This window comes from Bos taurus, chromosome 10 (genome assembly GCF_002263795.3).
Source record: "Bos taurus isolate L1 Dominette 01449 registration number 42190680 breed Hereford chromosome 10, ARS-UCD2.0, whole genome shotgun sequence".
NCBI classification, from domain to species: Eukaryota; Metazoa; Chordata; class Mammalia; order Artiodactyla; family Bovidae; genus Bos; species Bos taurus.
Genome location: NC_037337.1, coordinates 3,259,066 through 3,283,144, shown reverse-complemented (window position 1 = coordinate 3,283,144; position 24,079 = coordinate 3,259,066). Strand labels below are relative to the sequence as shown.

Below are 24,079 nucleotides of genomic sequence, written 5' to 3'. Positions count from 1 at the left end.
AGATTTACTGTTTTTCCCAGAGGCAGCAATAATTGTATGTAGATACCTATACATTGGACAATTATAACTTGAGTTCAGGCTGGCAAATATCCACAACAGACAATTTACTTAATCTGCTAAAGCTCCCAAATGATCGTACATCACAGAAGCGGACATGGAGATATTATAGATCTCAGAAATGGTCACCTATTAGGACTAACTGAAAAGTTGGAAAATGCATGTTAAATAGTCATGGAAGGCAAGTTTTGAGCTGCAGATTATTGCTAAAGGATAACAAAAAGGAAACATATGTCATGGCCTTCTAAGTTGCTTCCCACTGGGCAACCATTTTTGAAGCCTATTTGTGAACTGTGATTAAAATGTGGGCAAAGTTATATACATGAGAAAATACTGACCTCATGGTTCATTTGTCAACAGGATGGTAATCTGTCATTCTCTTGTGAGTACAAGTCTCTAGATCCAAGAAGAGGATCATACTCTATCAGATTACAGAGAAATCTGCATAACCAAAGGATAGGTACCATGCCCTGCCCCCATCACTGCCCAGCACTATCTGGTACTGTCAGAAGAAAACATGGACAGCAGAGATGAACCAGCTCCTGCTTTGCCCCTCCTCTGGTTTAGCTCCATCAGTGTTCTGAATGGCAGCACACAATGATGCAGCTTGGGGGCAAACAGTTGTGCTGTTTTAGTTTTTAAGTCGTGCCCCACTCTTGTGCGATCCCATGGACTGTGGCCCACCAGGCTCCTCTGTCCTTTGGCTTTCCCAGGGAAGAATCCTGGAGTGGGTTGTGGGTTGCCATTTTCTATCCAGGGGATCTGCTCAGCTCAGGAATCCAATCCCGTCTCCTGCATTGGCAGGTGGATTCTTTACCACTGAGCCCCCAGGGAAGCTAAAACAGTTGTGTAACTGCCCATGGAAAGGTAAAGCATATCCACAGAAAACAACTCAAGGAGGCATAAATACTCGATTATACAGAATGACAATCAATACAAACAGAAAAAGAAAAAAATTGCCTGAAATACTTAGACAAGGCTTCAAAGAGAAGGTGATATTTGTGATGAACTGAAGAAGTCCGAGAGTATTTTTTAAGGATCGAGATGTAAAAGGACAAGCACAGTGGGAGCCACCACAAACATCTTGCAGGAGATGAAGGGGAGACCCGAAGAGGAGGGTTCTGCCATCAGACAGAAGTGCTGGAAGCTGACCTGTCTCCTCTTAGAGTCCCGTGGTTCACAAGCCCCTCCTAAAAGGACCAGGGCTTCCTAATCACAGCATGGCTGTATCTGGATAGGTTCATTTTCACATGTCTTTTGGCCAAATGTACAAAATCCATCTCTTTTGATAGAGTTATGAGGAAGAGAAACAAATGCACTGTTACAACCTCAACCAATGATATTTAACTACACTTCTGCGTGTTTTAATACTTTGTTTTAATGATTTAAAGTCAAACTGAATTACAAATAGCTAAATTTCTTTTGGGATATAGAAATGATAGTAGGAAAATACAACAGAGTAAAAAGAACTGATGCTAAGATAAGGCACGTGAATGCAACTATTGTTAGTATTACACTGCCACACCACCTCTAGGACAGGTCATCTCATACACATGGTCAAGTGATGGCTGTCCCGCTTTCCCAGATGGTGATACAGGGACAGAGGAGATGACTGGCTCACTCACCATCATAGAGATCACAGCAAGATGTATGATTGCTAGATACACCCTCTACAGGGCTGTTCACTGGGCTGCTCAGCCCTGGGAAGCAGAATCAGACATGACCCATGACTGATGGACGCCGTTGTAATAGAGACCCCCAGTAATGGACCCCCAAGGCCACACGCTGTACCTGGCACTTCATGTTCTCTCCCAGTCTGACTGCCTCCCCAAACTCTGTGATGCCTTATCCCCAAAGACCCAAGAGAAAGTGAGGATCACAGAGGTCCTGGTTAAGGATGGGAAGCACAACAAAAACAATAAGAATGCCAAAGTCTGCGTGGTTACTGTGTGCCCAGCACTGGGCAAAGCACAAAATCTCAGTAAAATCCTCAGGGTAATCTCATGAGAGAGGCTCTATTATCCCCATCTTACAGATAAGAAACTGAAGCTCAGTTAACAGGTTGTCAGAAATCATCGGTAAGAAGTTGGAAAAACTTGGTTTGAATCAAGTTTCATTTCTCATCCGGGCTCTTCAGTTCAGTTCAGTCGCTCAGCCATGTCCAACTCTTTGTGACCCCATGAACCACAGCACGCCAGGCCTCCCTGTCCATCACCAACTCCCAGAGTCCACCCAAACCCATGTGCATCAAGTCGGTGATGCCATCCAACTACCTCATCCTCTGCTGTCCCCTTCTCTTCCTGCCCTCAATCTTTCCCAGCATCAGGGTCTTTTCAAATGAGTCACTTATTCGCAACAGGAGGCCAAAGTATTGGAATTTCAGTTTCAGCATCAGTCCTTCCAATGAATACCCAGGACTGATCTCCTTTAGGATGGACTTGTTGGATCTCCTTGCAGTCCAAGGGACTCTCAACAGTCTTCTCCAACACCACAGTTCAAAAGCATCAATTCTTCATCACTGTATAAAACTTGAGGGTAGCCAGGAAAATAAGGTGGGGGAAGTCAGAGGGAGTAAGGGGCTGGGCAGGGAAGACTTCCTTGGCAGAGATGATCCCTCAGTTGAATTTTCATGTACCAGCACGATTCAGGCAAATAAAGGGGAAAGGCACTGCATGAACAGAGGCATGGAACAGTGTGATATCTTTCAGGAACAAGTGATTCAGTCTTGCTGGAGGAGAGGCAGGATATACAGGGGATAAGAACAGGGCTGAATGGGGCTGACAGGCAGACGGGGGCCAGATCATGAGAACCCTGTTGTGGGTTTCTGCATTAAAGAAAGTCATCCTGAAAACAACAGAGAGCCATGGGAACAGTTTAGAATTGTTGCAACAGGATCAGGTTTATGTTTGGGACAGACACGCATGCAGCACTTGGGAGATGGACCATCTGAAAGAGGTGGGAGAGGGGAGGAGAAAGGTCACACTGGGAGCAGGGAGACCACATTCACACACGCTAAAAATAAGGGTGACGCCCAAAGCAGAAATTTCCACAAGGAGCTTGATGTGTTCCTCTGAGATGACTCTAGGCTGAGTTGTTTATTTATAGTTTTAATTCACTACGTGTTAGAAAACATATGCAATTATGATGGGTGTGTGTGTGTGTGTGTGTGTGTGTGCGCTCAATTGCTTCACTTGTGTCTGTAGACACATGGACTGTAGCCCACCAGGCTCCTCTGTCCATGAACTTCTCCAGGCAAGGGTACTGGAGTGGGTTGCCATTTCCTTCTCTAGGGGATCTTCCCGACCCAGGGACCGAATCCACATCTCCTGTGTTTCCTGTATTGCAGGTAGACCAGGAAAGTCTCATATGCAATTACACTACAAAATTATTAAGATTAGGCTAAAAGAAGAGAGCTGATTTAAAGAAAAATATAAATACAGAATAAAAATAAAAGTATGTAAATATTAAAATATGAAAAATAAAATAATATATAACTGCTATGTAGTATATAAATATATTTCATGAAAAGTTTGGGAAACACAGAACTAAAGTCCTTGAGAATGTGACTAGGAAGGAGAAGTAATGTAAAAGACACTGAGGTGGGAATACCTGTAGGACCTGTTGACTCTACTGGGGACAAGGGTTAGGGAGGAGAGTTGTGTGGAGGAAAGAGCAAGGGTCCTCAGTGGGGCCCTAGGTGGACCACCATTGTGAGGACAGCGGGCAGGAGAGGGCAAGGCAGAGGCCTGGGAATGGTAAGGGCCGCAGGGCCTTCCAAGGGGAGCTGTCCAGCAGGCAGCTGAGAATGGAGATGATGGACAGGAAATATAACTTGAATCACTAGGGAACAGGAATACACATACTTAGTACATTATACATGTAGCCAGAATTCCAGACCTAAAGAAAAAAGGCAAGATTCTGTGTTGCTTCCCATGTTAATAATGACGTGTGTGTGTGCATGATAGAATGTAGAGTTAAAACCCTTTTTTAAAAATTTGAAACAAATGAGCCTCTCTTCTTGGTGGAGACCAGCCCCACCAACAAGATCATGAAAATGTAAACCATCCCCCACCTAGCTTTGCAGAGACTAATTTACAGGGCACTAAGGTCTGCCAGGAATGTGGGAGACCTGGGTTCGATCCCTGGGTTGGGAAGATTCCCCTGGAGAAGGAAATGGCAACCCACTTCAGTATTCTTGCCTGGAAAAATCCCATGGATGGGGGAACCTGGCAGGCTACACAGTCCATGGGGGTCACAAAGAGTCGGACACGACTGAGAAACTTCACTCTAAGGGTCAGGCATGCCCAGTGTCTCATCACTGGTCACCAGAAAGGACTCTGAGTTGCAAAGCTCAGACTCCCCGTGAAAGTAGTTCCTCCCACAACTATTCTATTCAGCGAAGATGACAGAACTCTAATTCCCCCAGGCCATTCCCCTCCATCCCAGATTGCAGATCCTACAGGCAGCCCAAGGGCTTGGATCACAGCGGGGACCTCACTCCAGCAGAAATCTGCATTTCCCAGGTGCGAGCTGTGCTACCTGAACCTCTGCTCATCTAGACACTATCACACTGAGTCAGAAAGACAAAAATATTGCATATTAATCCATATATGTGGAATCTAGAAAAAATGGTGCTGATGGGCCTATTGGCAAAGCAGAAATAGAGACAGAAACATAGAGAACAAGTGTGTGGTCATGGATGGAGAAAAGGGCAAGTGGGGTGAACTGGGAGATTGAGGATGGCACATATACACTATTATATATAAAACTTGGAGAAGGAAATGGCAACTCACTCTAGTGCTCTTGCCTGGAGAATCCCATGGACGAAGAAGCCTGGTAGGCTGCAGTCCACGGGGTCGCACAGAGTCGGACACGACTGAAGCAACTTAGCAGCAGCAGCAGCATATATAAAACAGATCATTGACTACAGCCTACTGTATAGCACAGGAAAATCTACTCAGTGCTCTGTGGTGACCTAAATGTGAAGGAAATCCAGAAAGCAGGAGATGTACAATATGTACAGGTGATTCGCTTCGCTGTACAGTAGAAACTAACACAACTAAAGCAACTATATTCCAACAGAAATTACAAATAAACAATTTTTAAAAAGAAGGCTAAAATTGGAGCAAAGAATAAAGTAAGCTATGAGGCAGAGGCAGAGAGAAACACACCTGTGTATGTTTCTCTCTGCCTCTGTTGACCAGCCTGGGCTCTAACTCAACGGTCAGCAAACTTTCTTCTGTAAAGTAAATATTTTTGGCTTTGCAGCCAAATGGTCTCCTTGTACTCAGCTCTGCTGGTAGCACAAGCTGTAGTGCAGAAGCAGCTGTATATGGCATGCAAACAAATGTGTGCCAATACAACTTTTTTTATACAAACAGGCAAGCTGGATTTACCCACGAGGCCAGATTTGGCCCATGGGCTCTAGTTTGCCAACCCCCTGCCCTAACTAATCAAGTATCTGTCTTCTCTGCCCAATCGCCCTGTTATCGGAACTTGTTTAACTTCCTTGAAATATTATCCATTATTATCCAATCCCCTTCCCACTTTGAGAACCTCCAAGACTCTAGGTTCTGCTTCCCTGCTCGGTCTATGATACTTGCTTAATAATAGCAACGATGGAAGAGTAGTAGAGAAAGGGTTAACATTTACTGAATGTGTCATATTATACTAGGTTTTTCATAAACACTGTCTCATTGAATCATCAAAACAGTCTAGTGAGACAGACGTAATTCTCATCTCCATTTTACAAATAAAGAAATGAGTCTCCCAGGGGTCACATTTCCTTCTCATGGTCACCCAGGGTGAGGCTGAGTTCTGACTCCAATCTGAGTTCTGACTGCAATCTGTCCAGATCCAAAGCCAGGGGTGACCACCACCCAGGGGCTGCTTCTCAGAGGCCCCCGTGGCTGTCCAGATAAACGGGGCCGACACAGCCCCTCCTAACCTCCACTGTCCTCTGGGCGGAAGGGCATGCCTTCTGTTGCCCCCAGCCTCTGCTGGACAGTGGCTGGCCCTGCCAGACAGCTGGGTCATGTCGAGGCACTGGCTTGTCTACACTACACAAAGCTTTAACACTTAGCATAAACACAAGCGCAAGTGTCCGATGTGATGCATGCATTTTCCACGACTGGAAAATATTCTATCTATGTCTCCATCTCCTCCCTCCAACAACAGTGGCACCCAAGGGTGCGGAGAGCTCCTCAACTCAGCCCACAGGTTCAGAGTCAGCTAGGGAATCCCGATGTGGCTGGAAATCTCAGAACACAGCATGTGCTCCCCCGGAATATTCCCCAGTGCAAACAAGGCTGGAGGAGCTGAGAGGGGTGCTTATGTAAACACACCCAGCAGGGACCTCAGAGACTGCTGGGTAGGCAGGGCTGCTCCTCAAAGGAAGGATTCAACGGGCAAATTTAAAGCAAAGTCAATGAGATGATTTGGAAATTCCCCTGTTCTTGTCTTCTTGGTAAAGTGGACCAGATTTGTAGCATTTTTGTCATTTTCCCCACTGTGTTTAAGAAAAAAGGGTGAAAGTCATCAATGTTTTTTGATCCCATTATAACTGTACAGGTCATCAGCATACCACCAGAGGAGAGAGGAAAAGAAAGCCAATTAACAACAGTTCATCTTCAGCCTGGGAGAGCAGGTAGGACATACCGTACAGGGGCGGCTGAGCTCGTCACCTCCACCCCACCAGCCACCCGGCCTGATCCTGTTCATCTTTGTTGAATCTGGTTTCCCTATGGCAATACGCCACAGTTCAGATCCTGAAGACGAGCCTTCATCCCACCCTCCACCACATCAGTCATCTCACTGTGATGACATGTGCTCATGTACAACAGTGCAGAGAAGGCCTCTTGTTTCTAGGCAAACGCTGCAGAGAAAATGCTCGCTACTGAATGTGCTCCATGGTCTTTGCCCGAGATGTTTTGACACGGGCGTGAGCGACAAAGTCCTAAACACACATCTGCTCTCCTCTGTGGCCAGTTGTATAAAACTGCAATAAGACACACTTGATGGATTCACGATTTCAGAATAGCTGCCACAGAAGCAACCTGTGTACACAGTCTCAGACTAAGTGAGGGAGTGAACGTGAAGCGAGGGGGCTGGATCTGCATCCCCAATGTACAGAGCACCCAAGGGACCCACTCTGAGGCGGGAGGCAGAACACGGCCCAAACGTAGTAACTGAAAAGTAGGTACGTTGTCAAAAAGGATAAAAAACGACTGTGTCAAGCAGATACGCTGAAAGAAAAAAACAAGAATACAGAAAATTAAGCTTAAAAAAATGATATTAAAAAAAACCTACAAGAGCTAGTGAATTGCAAATCAAGGATATTTTGAAAAGTAGTTTTCAGCCTTAATATGGTACTGTTGCCTCTCCCCGCCCCAAGCAAATTAGAGATTTCTCTTCATATCACTATTGCTTAATTTTTGAGTCTGCCCAATGCATTTTCATTAAGTATCCTCTTTGACACAGACAAATGAGAACAAAGAGTGAGGATTCTTGACTAAGATACTAGTGGGAAAGAAGTAAAATTCTTTGCAAAATAATTTTCAACAATAGCATCAAAATTTACATTACCCACAAGTTTAAGCAGTAAGCTGAAGCTTTAAATGAATCACACATTTAACTAAATAAACATATCTTAAGCTATTTTTGCTTCAAAGGACAGATAGCAATTCACGCTCTTTGATATAACAACTTTTTCCAAATGTGGGGGGGATTTACCAATATGAAAACTGACCTAAGGCAAGTTCCTAGAAGCCAAGACTTTCATCTTGAATTTCATAATTAAATCCAAATAAATGAAATTAAGTGTTCAGTCAACAATTTTGCTTGAATATATGACTAGAAGCACTAGATATGTCTGTGAAAACGCATGAGGTAACTATTATAAATCTCACAGCCATCACTTTTGTATCATTTTATATGCATCCAATTTCAATAAATATTCAGTCCAATTATTGTTTTTCAATATTTTAAGTAATCTGTGACCTTAAAAATAAACCCAGTACTAGGATACAATTTCCCTTGACCACTCATGAAAACTTTAAGCAGTTTAAGGATTAGCACTGTGTATTTTTAACCCTCTTGACAGCAGACACTATCCTCAGAAAAGCACTGCTCGAGACCATGACAACCATACTACACTGCTTAATGCCTCCTCCCCAAATTCAGTATGTTAGAGTCAAAACCAATATATAAATATTACACACAATTTCCTTGGAAGACCAAAATGTTCTGATAGAAGACCACCTCAGTGGATAAAACCAGTAAGGGTTTCTACAGTCAGATTATTTTGTAAAAACCTCATCTTAATACCTTCTGGATAACCACGATGGGTAAATACATAACCAGGTAACAATGCTCAGACAGTCAAGAAAGCACATGGCAAGTTACAGATGTAAAACACTGGCTATTACAATTCCTTGACACAGTTCAGTTTAAGGTATATAATGTCTAAATTCCCATGTGTTTCACAAACTCAAAAAGCGAAAAAGAAAACTCACCCAACACTATACTACACACATTACTAACTCATTGTTCACAAAGAGAGATAGGCATAATACAGATGCAAGTAATGGTCATTGGAAATGAAACAGAAGGGGAGATATAAGCCATCTGATAAAAGTAAACCCAATCACTGAACAACAAGTATTTTGAGATATTACTTGTCATATTGACACACAAAATTCTTCTCAATTATTTCCAACCAATGTACTCCAAGCACGATGGTTGAGGGTGGTGGCATGCTAAACAAAATTTAACAGAGATAAACCTAATCCAGAAAAAAGATTTAAATATATCATAAACCTTCAAATGAATACAGACAGAAATGCTGTCAATTACAATCCTTTCTACATATGCCTTTGGTTGTTTATTACCTCTTAACCTTTCAGCAGGGATTTCCTATCAGAATTTTCCATTACAAATTATTCCCTTTGCTTACTTTTCAGGGTGCTGTACTTAACTCTTTAAGTCACCAGGGTCCTAATTAGATGGAGATGCCATCAAGCTGTGACCTGGGTTCCTGAAGGAGTTAATGTAGCTCACACAGAACCTTGCTTCCAGCGAGAAGCCAAACCTATGGTAGGTTTACAGGCAAAACAGCTATTTTTGTAAAAATGGTGAGCCTGACATCATAGTACTCTAACACTAGTTTACTGATCTGAAACCTGACAACCAAAATGTACACTTACTTCCTCAGATGGCCAACCTGCCCACAGGGAGAATCTGAACTAACTCAGTTTAAAAAAAAAATTGGCTGTCCTTAATGGAGAGCAAAGCTTTTGTTAAAAAAAGAACACACACAACAGCTATTTAGGTTTAAATGTTAATAAACTACTGAACCCTGTTTTGAATGCACACCTTTTTCTTTCTGTTCCCTCCTGTAAGACTTGAAAAAGAAGAAAAAAATATCACCACTGTTTCCCAAAGCCCATGGAGGCTGTGCTCCAATTCCTCCCCTTTCACCCCGACAACCCCCAAAGCAGCTAACAGTGACCAGCAGTGACACCTAAACAGCCTTCAGCACACAGCAGGCAGCGTTCTAAGTGACACATATATATGTGTACAGTTACACACACAGGCACACTCAACTCTCACAACAACCCGATGAGAGAAGTACTCTATAGTCCCCATTTCACAGACAAGGACAGCGAAGTGCAGAGAGACCACGCAGCATGCCCAAGGTCACACTGAGACCACGTAGCATGCCCAAGGTCACACTGCTAGTCAGCGGCAGAGCTGGGTGTGAGCCCAGGCGGATGGCTTTAGAGTCAGTGCACAAAGCCACAGGACGATGCTGCAAAACACAGTAAACAATTCAAAAGAGAGTCTGATGCTTTGCTCAGCAGGGAAGTTTGCAGAGAACAATTTCGGAAATTATGGTTTTCACAGCTTCCTAGAATAACAAAGATTGGGAACATCTGTGGACAAAGTTATCTTCCAATACTGCTTTTGCATCATTTCTATACAAACTCTATCAAGCACAACTACCCTTTGACAAACCTGGTTAGCCAAGATCCAGAAACCAAAATCAAGGAGAAATAAGAAGCTATAAGAGGCTCCAGGGAGGCACATTTCTAGATTCACAAAGTAGGACAGTACTCAAAACATGAACCAGTAAGGTGAACATAGACACTCCAGAAAACAATTATATCAGATATTTAAAGAAGCGGTTTGTAAGTACTTTCAAAATCAACGAACTGATATAAACTTTTGGGAGGATAATTTGACAAATTCTCAATTGTCTTAAATAATATCCTTTAAGTAATTACTGCCTTGGAAATTTATCCTTAGGAAATCATTAGACATCCTTATATAAATTCATTTGCAAAGTATTTATTATATAAATATTTATAATAGGTTCTTTTTGATTTTTCTTTCTAATTTTTTTAAGTGTCCAAAAATAAGGGAAAGGATTAAACTGAATATACCATATGATGCAAAAAAACTGGAATAGCCAATGGCATGGGGACATGAATAGAAAATTACATGAAAAGAACAATAAATTTCTTTATACTAATATATAGCAAATATCAGGTCCATGTACTTCATATAAACACATTCTATCATCATAATACTTGTCTCTGGGTGGTGAGATTAAACTAGCATTCTTTTCACATTATCTATGTTTTATAGATTTTCTAACATAAATATTTATTAATTTTATCATCTGGAGAGAAAATCAAAATTTTTAAGAGAAAAGGCATTTGGTCATAAAGCCTAATATATTTTCATTCTTAAAATGACAAGCCCATGAGTCTTGTTTCCTTCTTGGATATCATGAATACACTGGCTGATCATCAGCACAGAATACATGGATTTCAGCACAGAATCTGACAGTCCTCATGACATTCTTGTTGAGAAACGTAGGCTGCCCTATAGTCAGGGCCCACAGAGTTGTTATGACATGAAAGGCCGAACCAAATACCACGGCTGAGCAGATGGCGAACTGCAGAGAAGGTCCTGCTTCTCAGCTCTGACTGTGGCTCACTCATGCCTTGGGCATGCGTTTCTCAGGTACGCTTTTCAAAGTCACGACTAGTGAGAAGCTAGGGGCAGAGGTGAGTGCGGGCAAGCGGGGTGACAGCCACTAATACTGACCATGTTTCTGGAACAGAATTGAGCACTGATTTGAGTTTTGCCAATGCCATAACCAATCCATACACAGCATTTTCCATACCTAAATAAAGTGTGTGTCAAATAAACATCACAATTACAGTTCAAAGAATTCTGACAGGCTGAAACACTCATCTGAAACCAAGATGCTATTTAACAGAGTCAATAAATGTAAAGCCATACGTTCAATTCAGTAACAATTCTACAAGTGTACTTGGCAACAGTTTGTGTGAAGCAAAGACCATTTTAGAGGAAATAACAGTTGGTACAATGAAGCATTTTTGACAAAGGGAGGTAACAAGTTCACTGGCAGATGTTACCTGAAAATACTGAATACATTTCTGACCTTCTTATTCAAAGATGGAATTCAACAAAACAGAGTCGAAGTCCAGAAGGATAGGATCAGGGACATCCTAAGTGTGATCAGGAATATTCAAAGGAATTGATACTGTTTAAATAGGAGGCATTTAAAGAGACCTAAGGCAATGGCACCCCACTCCAGTACTCTTGCCTGGAAAATCCCATGGGCGGAGGAGCCTGGTGGGCTGCAGTCCATGGGATCGCTAAGAGTCGGACATGACTGAGCGACTTCACTTTCACTTTTCACTTTCATGCATTGGAGAAGGAAACGGCAACCCACACCAGTGTTCTTGCCTGGAGAATCCCAGGGACAGGGAAGCCTAGTGGGCTGCCGTCTATGGGGTCTCACAGAGTCGGACACAACTGAAGCGACTTAGCAGCAGCAACCAACGTTGAAATGTTTGTTCTGCAATTCTTTGCAGGGAGGATTGACTTAGCCTGTTATACTGGAAACTGCAGTCTGGTTTCTGTTTCTACTGTTCTGCTGAAATTGTTCATCAAAGTCAGGGATGACTTCAACTCATCGAATCCAAAAGGCACCTCTTTACCCGACATTAACAGACTTCACAGTGTTCAGTACACAGCGTTGTGCCCACCTTCCAACACTCCCATCTCCACCTCAAGGACAAGTCATTCTTATTTCTTTTCTTTAGTTCCTCCTTCACAAAACCTCTAGATGTCAGAGGTTGATCCACTCTCCACCTTCTTCTCTCATCTATTTTCTCTCAGTGATTTTATCTATTCCTATGGGTTTAAATAGCCTCTATGCTGATTACTTGCTAACTTAAATTTCTAGTCCATACATTTCCTCTGAATTCAAGATTCTCTTGTATAATCAGAAGCACTTCCATCAGAAGCAACCCTGACTCCACATCCTACCCTTTGGTGTGAGTCCTCCGCCTTCAGCATCACACACTCAGATGCTCCAACCAGAACCCTGGGGATCATCTTTGCATCATCCCTTGCCCTCACCTGTCATAGCCAATCACTAAAACGTCCATTCTTCCTCCAACTTGGGTCTCAAACCAGACCATTTCCCCTCATTTCCACTGCTGTTAACCAAGCCAACTGAGCATCATCTCTACAATGTGAGTTGATTAAGAGTCTAATGGTCTCCAGACCAATCTCCTCAGAGCCTCCCCGCCGCACCCCACCAAACAAAACATATGTTTAAACAGGAAGCTGGATTGTGACTTGTCTTTGCTTCAATGATGGTCTCATGCACTTTGAAGAAGGTATCACAAAGTATGGGCTCAGGACCCTTCAGTATAACAACCCTCACACCACCTAGTACCACTGTCCCCTTGCCTGGACTACACTGATTTGCTCTCAGTTGTGTAAGTGCAAGAAATCCTTTTCAGTCACTAGGACTTGGAAAAGGTTTTTCCTCCAGACTCTGCCAGTAACTGATAACTTCCTTTACTTTCTATCTTGGTTTAAAAGTCATTTCCTTGGAGAATACTCCCATAATCACCCCATCTGATGACAACCGTTGGCCCCTAATGATTTTCTACCACAGTCCCTTTTATGGGGGTTTATGACACAACTTATCACAACTTCTAAGGATGTTCTTCCTTAATTTTTGTCTCTCTCCTTAGCCCGCCTGCATGGAATGTCAGTTCCAGGAGAGAAGGAACCTGATTGTCTTATTTCTCATTGTATTAGCAGAGCTCAAAAACTATTAAATGTTGAATATGGGAAGACTTCACCCCAACATAAGGAAAACCTTCCTAAAAGTAAGAGCTGTCTGCCAATGGGCCAGCCTGTACTGACAAACTGACCATCATGGTGAGAGGGTTCGGGCAGATACGGGGTGGCTACTTTTATCTGAGATGGCATGCCGGCTGGGATCCTGGGCCAGATAACACTTCAGGTCTTTCCAGTTCTAAAAAGAGAATTCTAAAGGAGTTTCAGGTTAAAAATATACTCCCCAAGTAGCAAACATCATATTATTTTCTAATGAGCAGAAATTCTCTCTAAAATAGCCTCATGAAACCACTTTATACCCTGACCAAAAGTAACTCCCTGAAGTTAAATCAGTGCCGGCTTCCTCTGTCCACCCTGCCAGATGTGGTTTGGGACGATGACAGCCCACAGTGGCCCTCTTACCAAGCAGAAAAAAAACACGGCCCAGAAACGTCTTGGCAGAGCAAGCGAACCCACTTGCAGTAAACCTAAAGTTCCAGTCTTCATTCATTTGTGATGCTGCTCTGTAAACACAGCAGGATTGCTTTATTTAGTGTCACACCCATTAATAATGCAGAGATCTTTACACGGGCAGGTGGAGGAAATTAGTCCTGAGTGATTTCGTTACTACAGGGTATACGTGAAGTCAGAGGGACTCAGAGTCTCATTACAGCTGAGGCAGAAGCTGATGGCAGTACAGACAGAGGTCACGGAGCTGCCCACCACACCACAAAGCGATATAAGCAAGGCACCCACCTCACAGCCTTTCAGTATTAAAATGAGTTAATGTTTCTCCACCTTATAGATATGGGAGAGATCGAAGGACAACTTGAAGACCATTCCTTCTACTCTTTCACCTTCTTTTATCTCCAAAGTTTAAGTTAAAAAAAAAAAAAAAACAAATTTGGCAAATATTTGCTTCTGATGGTAACTTTACAAGGATTGGCCAGTTTGTCAGAGGATTCAATAACGTACCACTAGACACTGCAAAATGTTGCAAATAACCCTATGAGACCGTGAGCTTTGTCCTTAAGGAATTTTTCACAAAAAATATTTTTCAAGAACATAGTAAACTTTGCAAATCCAAAGTTATTTAAAATTCCTTTTTATAACATTCAATGTAAACAATGTTGTGGGGAAATAATGTGTGGGGAAGCAGAGAATGAAAACTCTGAAGATCTTTCTAAAGGATTGGGGAGCAGTACCTTTCCATTTACAATACAAACTCCCTTCTACTTAACAATCTGTCTGCTGGACATTTATCATATGTGCATTCTCTAATTAGCAGATTAAAATAAGCATGTATGTTTTATTATGGCTTATAATAGCAAAAGCCTAGAAAACGCCAAAGGCCTGTCAGTAAGGCACAGTGTATCCATACAATGGGGTAATAAACAGCGGAAAAAGGCTGAGACAGGCCTCCACGTGCTGATGAAGAAAACTAAAATATATCAGCAATGAAAGCAGAGCACGTGTGTCTCTGTTGGTGTTGAGTTGCTAAGTGGTGTCCAACTTTTTGGCAATCCCATGGACTTGTAGCCAGGCTCCTCTGTCCAGGCAAGAATACTGGAGTGGACTGCCATTTCCTTTTCCCGGGGATCCTTCTGACCCAGGGATCAAACCTGAGTCTCCTGTATTGGCAGGTGGGTTCTTTTCTGCTGAGTCACGAAGGGAAGCCCTGTGCGTGTCTCTCAACACAAGTAAATATTCATTATTTAAGATTCTGGAGAAATGCATGAGAAATTTAAAAGTGGTTGTTTATGAAAAACAGGACTGAGAATGTGACTATCATATTTATTTTAAGCTCTTCTGTACCAGTTATTTTTACTATGTATATTTATTTACTATTATTTTACTCACAAGAATAGCAACTATATGCAGCATTTTCTGTATAGTCTGGAAGTATCTAGTTGCTCTCTGCAGGAATACAAAAGCAAGCATCCTTCCCCCGCCCCCTCCACAGGGGAGCCACAATCTACTCAGTGGACACTTAACCATCCCTCCCCAACCAGTCCAGGAGCCTTCAGAGTTTGTTAAAGTTCCTGTTCTCAGTCACTCCTTTCTCCTTTGTGTGGCCTACATGCACGAGTATAAAGAAATTTTAATTTTTGCCTTTCCAGTTTTAGATCTATAGCATCCATCTCTGAAAAGCTAATTTGAAGAAGAATGCATAGTTACTCTACTGCAAAAGATACCAAAGAAAAATCAGTGTTTTCTCTAGTCCTCTTTATTATATAACTATATTACCAAAACAAAATCAAGGAAACAAAAGTGTTTTCAACTTTTAAGTATAGTACACTCCATTTTGCCACATCTTGTAAGAACCAGAAAGATCGTCCAAGATGCTTTCTTCCCAATCTTGTATTTGCCTGTCTCAAAAATACTAAATCGTTCTTTCAACTAAAATTCCTTTCACAAGAGAAACTCAACTACACTAAAGTTGAAAAGATAAAGTGAAATCTACATTCAACTTATTTGATATTAAAGATCTTAAAGAGCATTTGAGCATTGTTTTGTTCTTATTCCATCAAAGAAGAAGGGCAAGAAAAAGAAAAGTCACAGGAAATCATGCCTCTGTTTTCCCTATTATTTGATCTTGTACTTGAGATGAGGAAGCTACTTATTTAGTATTAGGTGACCTTTCCAAAGTGTATAAAACAATCCCCATAGTACTTTTTCTTTGTCAGAAGATTGCAACAAAAGGCATTTGCTAAAATTTATTTTACATATCAATTCATAATTTTTAAATTTTGCTGCTGAATATAGGAAAGTCAAATATCTATTTGAGAAAACCTAACATCTACTTATTGGAGAAGGAAACGGCAACCCACTCCAGTGTTCTTGCCTGGAGAATCCCAGGGACGGGGGAGCCGAGTGGGCTGCCGTCTATGGGGTCGCACAGAGTCGGACACGACTGAAGTGACTTAGCAGCAGCAGCAACATCTACTTGGCTGATAATGTGCCCCCGCTAAACCTGATTTTACATAAGCATTCTGACCCACCCACCCCCAAAGAGTGACTTCATTTTTGTTTGTGGGCAGGGGTGTAAAAGTAATTAGTGAAATGAGCAGACTATGCATTGAGCTGGTGCACTGAGCTGTCTGTGGTACTGAAAAATGACAGCAAAGCTGCAATGTACTGAGCTAAGTCCTTACAAAGCCTCCCTATCACACTATTTTAATTCAACCACTTCCATCCATGACTCACCTGAACCATCTAATTTTGACAGACTGTTTATAAACATTTTATAAAAGGTCACACTGACTTGCTTTCCAAGGTTCTTCATGGAAATGTCAGGGCCTCCCCAAGCTTTGCAAAAGAAGTTCTAGTGGACAGGCTTTAACACTGACTTTTTCTGAGTGCAGTGAGAAATCCTACCATGCACCAAAAACCCATACTAGCTAGCTCTCACTACCCAACCAACATACTGCTGTGCTAACAAGAAAAAGATTAAGTGTCACGTAAGACTGAATGCTATGTCCAGGAACATGCTTTGAATGGTGGCATGACCCCTACAGTGAGTTCTTTAACTCAAAGCTAATCAATATACTTGGGATTCTTAATAATAAACTGAGAAGTACATATTTGCTTAAAACTTATGAAAGAAGTACATCTATACCAATGACATCAGTAAGTTAAAAAGGGCACACTTCACCACTTTCCACACATGGATACATTAGCCTGTGCACTTGACTTCACTGTGTTTCAGAGTGAAGTATTTCAGAAGCAATCACTGACTCTACTCTCTGGTTGAATTAGAACACACTTTTGTGGTTCTTGATTTCTAGCTCAGGGTCTCCATATTTATTTTGTCCTTTTCCATTTTATATATTTCTTTTAAAAAATGCAGCTCAGATAAAATTTGTAACTTTAGCTGGAGGAAAAAAATCTCTCAAGATTAAACAGTAATAGCTATATCCAAACAACTAAATGATATCACCCGAGCATCTAATTTGATCTTAAGTGTGGTTGGTTTGGTAGAAACCATGCATCACCAATTTTTAAAAAATCTAACTTTTTGTGATATTTATGCTGCCACAGCAGTAAAGAGGTTCACTGTGCTTATAATCCTTAGGTGCAGCATTCATGTCTTCATTTTTAACACCTGTGCTATATACATACTCTAATCAATATATCTATGCATTTGTATAACAGAAATTATCCTCAAAATTAGCCAGGAGTGGAATTCTTTCAAGTGTAAAGTGATTTTTAAAAATATGGTTTATTTTATTTGTATTACTTTAAGTTTCAACAGTGTTATCAAATATGATCAAAATTTTTTTACAACACATAATTAACATCCGGCCAGTGTTTGGAGCTCTCAAACTCTTATAAGTTATTTCAAAATAATTTCCCAATAAAAAATGAGTGCTTTCAGGAAGACAGTTTGTTCTTGATATTAACACCACCAGATGTTCTTCACCATGAGTGTCTGTTCAGCTGTGTGTTTTTCAGAAGGAATAGGAATAATCTGAAAGCTGATGTCTAAGTAAAAAAACCCAAACACCAGAAAAAAAAAAAAAAAAAAAAACAGCTAGGTCTCTTTCCAACATAGATTAAGTAAAACTGCACTAGTCTTAAAAAAAAAAAAAAAAAAAAATTAAGCTACTTGACTTTCATAAATACCTATGAAGATTTTGGAAAAATCTTGTAAGTTTATCCCAATTCAAATATCAAACTTTTGGATTTAGAGAGGAAACACAGACAGACATGTCATGTTTCCGGGCTCCTGACACGCAGTAGCAGAGCGCAGCGGGAAGCATGATGGGTGGGGGCTAGCGGAACAGGGCAGTCAGGCTCTGTACTGTCTAGCTGTGGCATCTGGCAGGCAGGTCACCTCTTCTGATCACAGGCTTCTCATCTGGTAAACCAAGTCAAACAGCCATTAGACCTAGTTCGTTCCCCAGCCTCAAGCATTTTCCTTCTAGTCAAAATGAAAAGATACTCTTATGTGTAAGTTACATTTTAGTATTACTTTAAAATATTCAAAGAATCTCAAAAGCCCATGATCACTAGTGTTGAATTAAAGATGGACCTGTGTAAATTATTCAAATTTTAGAGTTCAAATGTGCTTGCCTTCTTTGGCTAGTGCAGTCTTATTACTTACCTCTAGATATTCTTACTCCTTCTAATTCTCCTTCTCTATCCTTAATCCTTCAATTTCACAATTTTCAAAGTCTTTGCAAATTTGAAAGCATGCTTATGTAATTTTTCCATCCTCATGTGGGATCAAGTGTATCTTTATTTTGCCTGGGTAGTAGTTAAAATGGATTTCTTCTACTGTCTTTGTGAATTACTAACTTAAAATTAATTTAACTTATAATTAATTAAATATAATTTAAATTTAATGGCAACTCCTAATGGAAAGCACCCTAAATTCAAGAGTTTAATAGTTTGGCCAAATAAATAACAGCTAATAAAAAAAACCAGAAAGTATATATTAGTGTAAATCGTAAACTGGAAAATCCCAATCTTTCTAAATTTTTGAAAACTCTAGTTATTTTATTCACTAACTTTAGTATGCTGTTGACCGAAAGCTACAGCAAAGTAAAAATCCTAAAGGTGACCCATGAATTTTAGATCAAATATTCTGAAATTGCCAGTTATTGGTCATATCTAACAACAGAGTTCCTGGCTGCATTTAGACAAACATTTTCCTAAGAAGTCCACTCACAAGGGCAGTGGCCTTTGCTCTTAAGTGACATTTTAAATAATAAATGTACCTAAAAATCTACCAAACTACCAGATATACAGAATTTGTATTCTAAATTCACAACAGATTCTTCTTTCTCTAATGTTAGGGTAAGATATAGAAAAGGTTAGAATTCTCCTCTTGCCTTATTAATGCACATTAGCGAGGAATATCCCAGGACTCTTTTCTTTTTTAAGCTACAGTTGGTATGGAAGGTGATACAGACAGGCACAATCTTCCCTAATGACCCATCCATCTTGTTAAATGTGTATTAAAGGAGAATACTCATCTACCCTACAGATTAAGGCTAGTGCTTAACTGGCCTTAAGGAAAGCATATGCAATGACAGTCATGGAGAAGTGGACCTACCTAAAGAAGAAGGAGGGGGGGAGGAATCTGAGGTTTAACAAATACATCCTGGAAACTACTGTGTATTTATATGCTGCACTGTTTTGCTTTCAACTTCTTGAAAGAACAGGTCAGGTGCTAAGGTAAGAACACAGCATGTGTCTTCTGTAACCTCAGGCAAGGACAGGAGAGCTTGGAAAAGCATCTGCTGCCTTGCACTTCCCCACGTTGGGGTCATTCATAAACAGTAGAGCAGTAAGTTACCTGTATTTCCCTGGCGTGGTAAACGATGATCAGACCAAGCAGGATGATCGTGGAGAGACTGATAAGGCATTTCAGAGCTAAGGAATACAGTGACGCCTGCAACAAAGACAGAAGCACTTTTTTAAAAGAAGCACTTTTTAAGCCCTGGGAGGGGTCGGCCAATCCCCAGCAATTGGATCTGAGCTCCCAGGGGGAGGATGGAGGTAGGGGCACCTGTTTTGGCTCTGTGATCCGTCAGGAAAGTGAGGAGATCAGGGAAGGCCAAGCAGCAGCGGGGGCCGCAACTACACGGACCCTAGTGCAGCTTGTGGCTCTCGAAATGAAATCCATGAGGAAATTAGCTTTGAGTTTAAGCCTTCGGGTTTGAAAGAGACCTCCTAAATCGTGAGCTTCAGGAGAGAAATAAAGCATGCTTTCCCCCAAGGAGTTCTGAAATCACTTCTTTAAAATACCCAAACTGACGGGGCATTCACTCCCTCCAGAACTTTGGCTGCGCGCGGAAAAGCTTCCTCTCCAGACTAGGGTTAAGGGTGCGAGTCGGAGTGGCACTCGTCCTCGCGGCGGACATCTCCGATCGTCAGGGGAAAGCTAGGGACCCGCAGGCAGAGAGTTCCCGCCAGCGACCGCCCCAACCACGAGGCGTCCAGCTTTGCGGCCCGGGAACTGTGGGCAAAGGGCTCGAGCACCTACCTTGTCGTAGGCGCCCCACGACAGCTCGGTCTCGATGACCATAACCACGATGCCGAACATGCCAAAGATGAGCGCATAGTCGCTGAGCCGCTTGCGCTTCTCGAACAGGGCGCGCCGGTGGCCCAGCTTGTAGCCGATGTTCTGGTTCTTCTTTTTGCTGGACTTGGTGCCACTGCTGCTGCCATGCCCGCTGCCGCCGCCGCCGCCACCACCACCGCCTCCTCCAGTGCTGCCGCCGCCGCCGCCGGCTCCGTAGAGCGCCAGGTTATTGGAGTTGTTGTGCTCCGGCTTGGATACCACGATCTCCGGGGCTGAGGACGAAGCGGCGGCGGCCGCGGCAGCAGACGGGGAGGACGCGCCGCCACCTCCTCCGACAGACATCGGGGGCTGTAGGGGCTGCGCCTCGGAGTCCATCTCGTGCAGGTTCCGGCGGGACGCGCTCAAGTTGCTGAGCGGCCGCATGACGCCCCCGTTGTACCTACAGCTGCTCATGGCTATTTCGGTGAAGGGGTTGCTCTCGCGGCGCGCCTGGGGCTGGTGGTGCTGGTGGTGCGCCGGGTGCGGGTGGTGGTGGTAGTGCGAGAGCGGGGGCCCGGAGCCCAGGCTGCCGAGGCTGCCCGTGGGGCTGGCGGCGGGCTGCAGGCTGTGGCACTGGTGGTGCTGGGAGGCGGACGCTGGCTGTTGCGCGTACTGCTGCCGGAGCGCACTGGCATGGCTGGACGGCGTCAGCTCGCTCACATTGAGCTGGCTGCCCCGGCGCGACGAGCAGCAGCAGCAGCACGACGAGCCCGACAGCGGCGAGGAAGTGCGGGTCCGGAAGGCGCCGCCGCCGGGCGAGGAGGTACGGAGCAGCAGGGACAGGTTATCCCCCGCCCCCGCCCCCGGGGCACCGGAGGAGGCGCAGCTGTTGCACCGGAGGCATGGGCTGCTGCCGCCGCTGCCCGGCTGCTGGTGCGCGAGATGCGGGTGGTGGTGAGGGTGCGGGAGGGACGCGAAGGGCGCGCACGGCTTGTCCTGGCTCTGCTGCTGCTGCTGGCAATGCAGGTGCGAGGAGCGCGGCGGCGGCGGCTGCTCCGAGAAGAAGCCGCGCTGGAACTGCAATGGGGTTTCCATGTCAGGGCTGTTAAAGCTGCAGGGAGACCAGGCGGTGGTGCACCCTGCGCAATGCGTTATGGTCGGGAGCGGAGACTCCTGCTGCTGGTGCGAGGAAGGGCCCATGCCGGCTCCGGTAGAATCCAGGCGGCGAGTCCGATTGGTCGGGCGCACCAAAACAATGGGCATGACATCACCTGCGGGGACCAAGACTGAGTTTGCGGCGCGAGGTTTAGGGGAGCATGTGTGTGTGAGAGAGAGATGGGGAGGGGGGAATCTGCAGGATGAAAACCCTAGGGTCCTCAGGCTAGGACAGGGGGAGGGCGAGGGTTCCACTTGCTGATGATCGGGGACTACCCTTGAGCCCCGAGGGCTGGGGAGTGCAGCGGGTTTGCAGTGAGAGGGGGAAAAGGTAGGGGCGTCCCTCCTTCCCGCGCCACAGCCCCCCTAACTGTTGCCGGACGTGCAGTCTCGATCACTTGCCCGGGCACTGCAGCACGTTGGGCCACCCCAGCCAGGGCGTCAGGCGAGGGAACGGTGCGGAACCCGGGGCCACTCCTTCACCGGCATGCACGCCTCTTAAGAGCTGCGGAGCAACAGCCCCCTCGCCCCACGCCTACGTCTCCCTGATTGTCCTACTGAGAGTGGGATGCCAACCACCCGCCAAATAACTGTGGGGACACCCACTATGGAGAGAAAAGGTTTGATGGCTAGCTGAGCCAGTGCAGCAGGGCTTGGTGAGAACCCCGGCGCCTGAGCCCCAGGTTGGCCGCGGCGAGATCCAAGCGGCCCTCGAGCCCTAATCTTCCCCCGCCCCTGGGCTTCGGCGCCTGGTAGTCGGGATAGGCTGCGCGGCGCTCTCGCCCTAGTGCGCTGCGGCGCAGCAAGGGTTAACCGCCTCGGCGCCTGGGCAGGGGAGGATGGGGGCGGGGCCGGAGGAGGGGATCCCCTCCGTCCTCGCGAGGAGCTGGATTGGGCTTCCCGGGTCCCCCTGGCGGGGGTGGAGGGCTTTCCCAGCTACCGCCGCTCACATTTGCGCCTTCTGCGGAACATGAGGGGCTGGCGCCCCCGGCCGCCGGGTCCTGGGTTACGCGCTCAGGCCCTCTGGCCACCCCAGTGGATAGGTCCGTGGGCTTTTCCTGCCTTGGAGAAGACGCTTGCTTGAGGGTCTTGGGGGATGCTCAGCGACCGCCAGCCACCACCAGCTCGTCTTCTGTTCCTCTTCCTCCTCTCCACCTGCAGCACAGACAAAGCAAAGGCGGATCACTGATGCGCGACACCGAGCATCTTCTGTGCCTGACTGCAGCGGAGGATGGAGAGGGGCTGGCGCGGGCTGATTCACACCGTCAGTCACACGCTGGCTGGGAAATTATTAACAATGAGAACTCGGGCTGAATAATAGTTGCTTGAGGACAGTACTGGAGTTTTGCTCTAGTTAGGTATAATATTTATTTGCTAATAAACCAATAAAAACTACGTTTTGTGTCTCACAAATTTCCTGTGATGTGTTTTCCTTTTAGGCGATACATTGCACTAACAAAGCGGCAAGGGAACCTTTCAAGGGTTCTTTGTTACTGCTCCATCTTACGTCTTTGTCGTTTGTATTTCTTTGTAAATCGAGATCCCCATTTCCAGAAAATGGAATGAAATACACTGGCCAGTTGAATATTTACTTTTTAAATTGTGATTTTAAAGCATGATTTTTATGAGAGACGTTATAAAGAGTTAGACTGACCAAGAAATTAAAGTGAAAGCGGATCACCTTCATTAGGTAATTGGAATTCTCAGCTGGATCCAGTTTCTTGATATTCTACTCGGCAGCTGCCCTAAAGTTGCTTACAAGGTACCTGCTCCTAAGAGAGTGTATGTGTTTCAATGCTATGGAGTGAATAATTCATTTTAGGATATCCTTTGGACATGAGTTAAAACAATTTAAAAATTTTTTTGTGCATCCAAGCAAACAAATCCAGGAGAAAAAAAAAAAAAGTAAAGAGTTGCTTTTAGTCCCAGAGAACGTGCATTTCTCAGTAGTCTTGGTCAAGAATAGAATTTGAATGGCTAAAAGCTGGAGACAGCATTTTATTTTTATATTCTATTATGATTTTTTGCAATTCAATAACACATTTAGAATTATTAAGCTCATAGAATCTTTGGGGTAGCTGAGTAGATATGCATGAATTGTGTGGTGAGCATGACTTTTAAAAACAATTCTAACAAGTAATTTGAAATTACAACAAAAGCTTCCAAATTAAAATTTTTTCACCTTCTGGTGTGAAGTAAAATTCAACTCAAGCACAAAATTCATAATACATTTATTTTCACTTTGTAATGAATTATATGACCTTCTTCTAGTTGTTACACACAGCTGATTAAGTGAAAAAGTTTGATTCATCCTTCCAAATCTAAATACATCAAATATATTTATCATGGTAAATTAATACTCTCATTAGCCTTTTGTAAATTTAACTGAAAGACTACATCAATACCCTCTCCAAATATAATAATTGCTACCACACTAAACTGTTAAAGATTTAGATATAAGGTTTAGACTTATTAAAATGTTGTTTTAAAAATGACTGCCAAAAAAAAAAAAAAAAGCAATATCTGCATCTTTTGTGGTCAAACTGACTTTCTCATATAGCAAACTCAAAGCTTCAAATAAGTTCTACAAACAAAATAACAGGGAAATAAATGTTGTATACTTTGTCTAGTACAAGATTAGGTGCAGTCCCTTTAATCATGTAGAAACAAAGACTGTTGAGA

General features: G+C 43.6%; 1 protein-coding gene across 6 annotated transcripts in view; it reads right to left on the bottom strand.

Annotated features, from left to right (window-relative positions):
• Window positions 1-24,079, bottom strand: part of KCNN2 (potassium calcium-activated channel subfamily N member 2) — a 495,496-nt gene that overhangs the window by 145,486 nt on the left and 325,931 nt on the right. For 3 of the 6 annotated variants that reach the window (XM_059890244.1, XM_059890246.1, XM_024997305.2), the window contains 3 exons: window positions 22,348-22,552; window positions 20,225-21,513; window positions 19,535-19,630 (listed from right to left, as the gene is read on the bottom strand). In XM_059890244.1, the coding sequence (XP_059746227.1) occupies window positions 19,535-19,630; window positions 20,225-21,513; window positions 22,348-22,369 (1,407 nt within the window). In that variant the 5' untranslated portion in view covers window positions 22,370-22,552. 6 annotated transcript variants of the gene reach the window in all.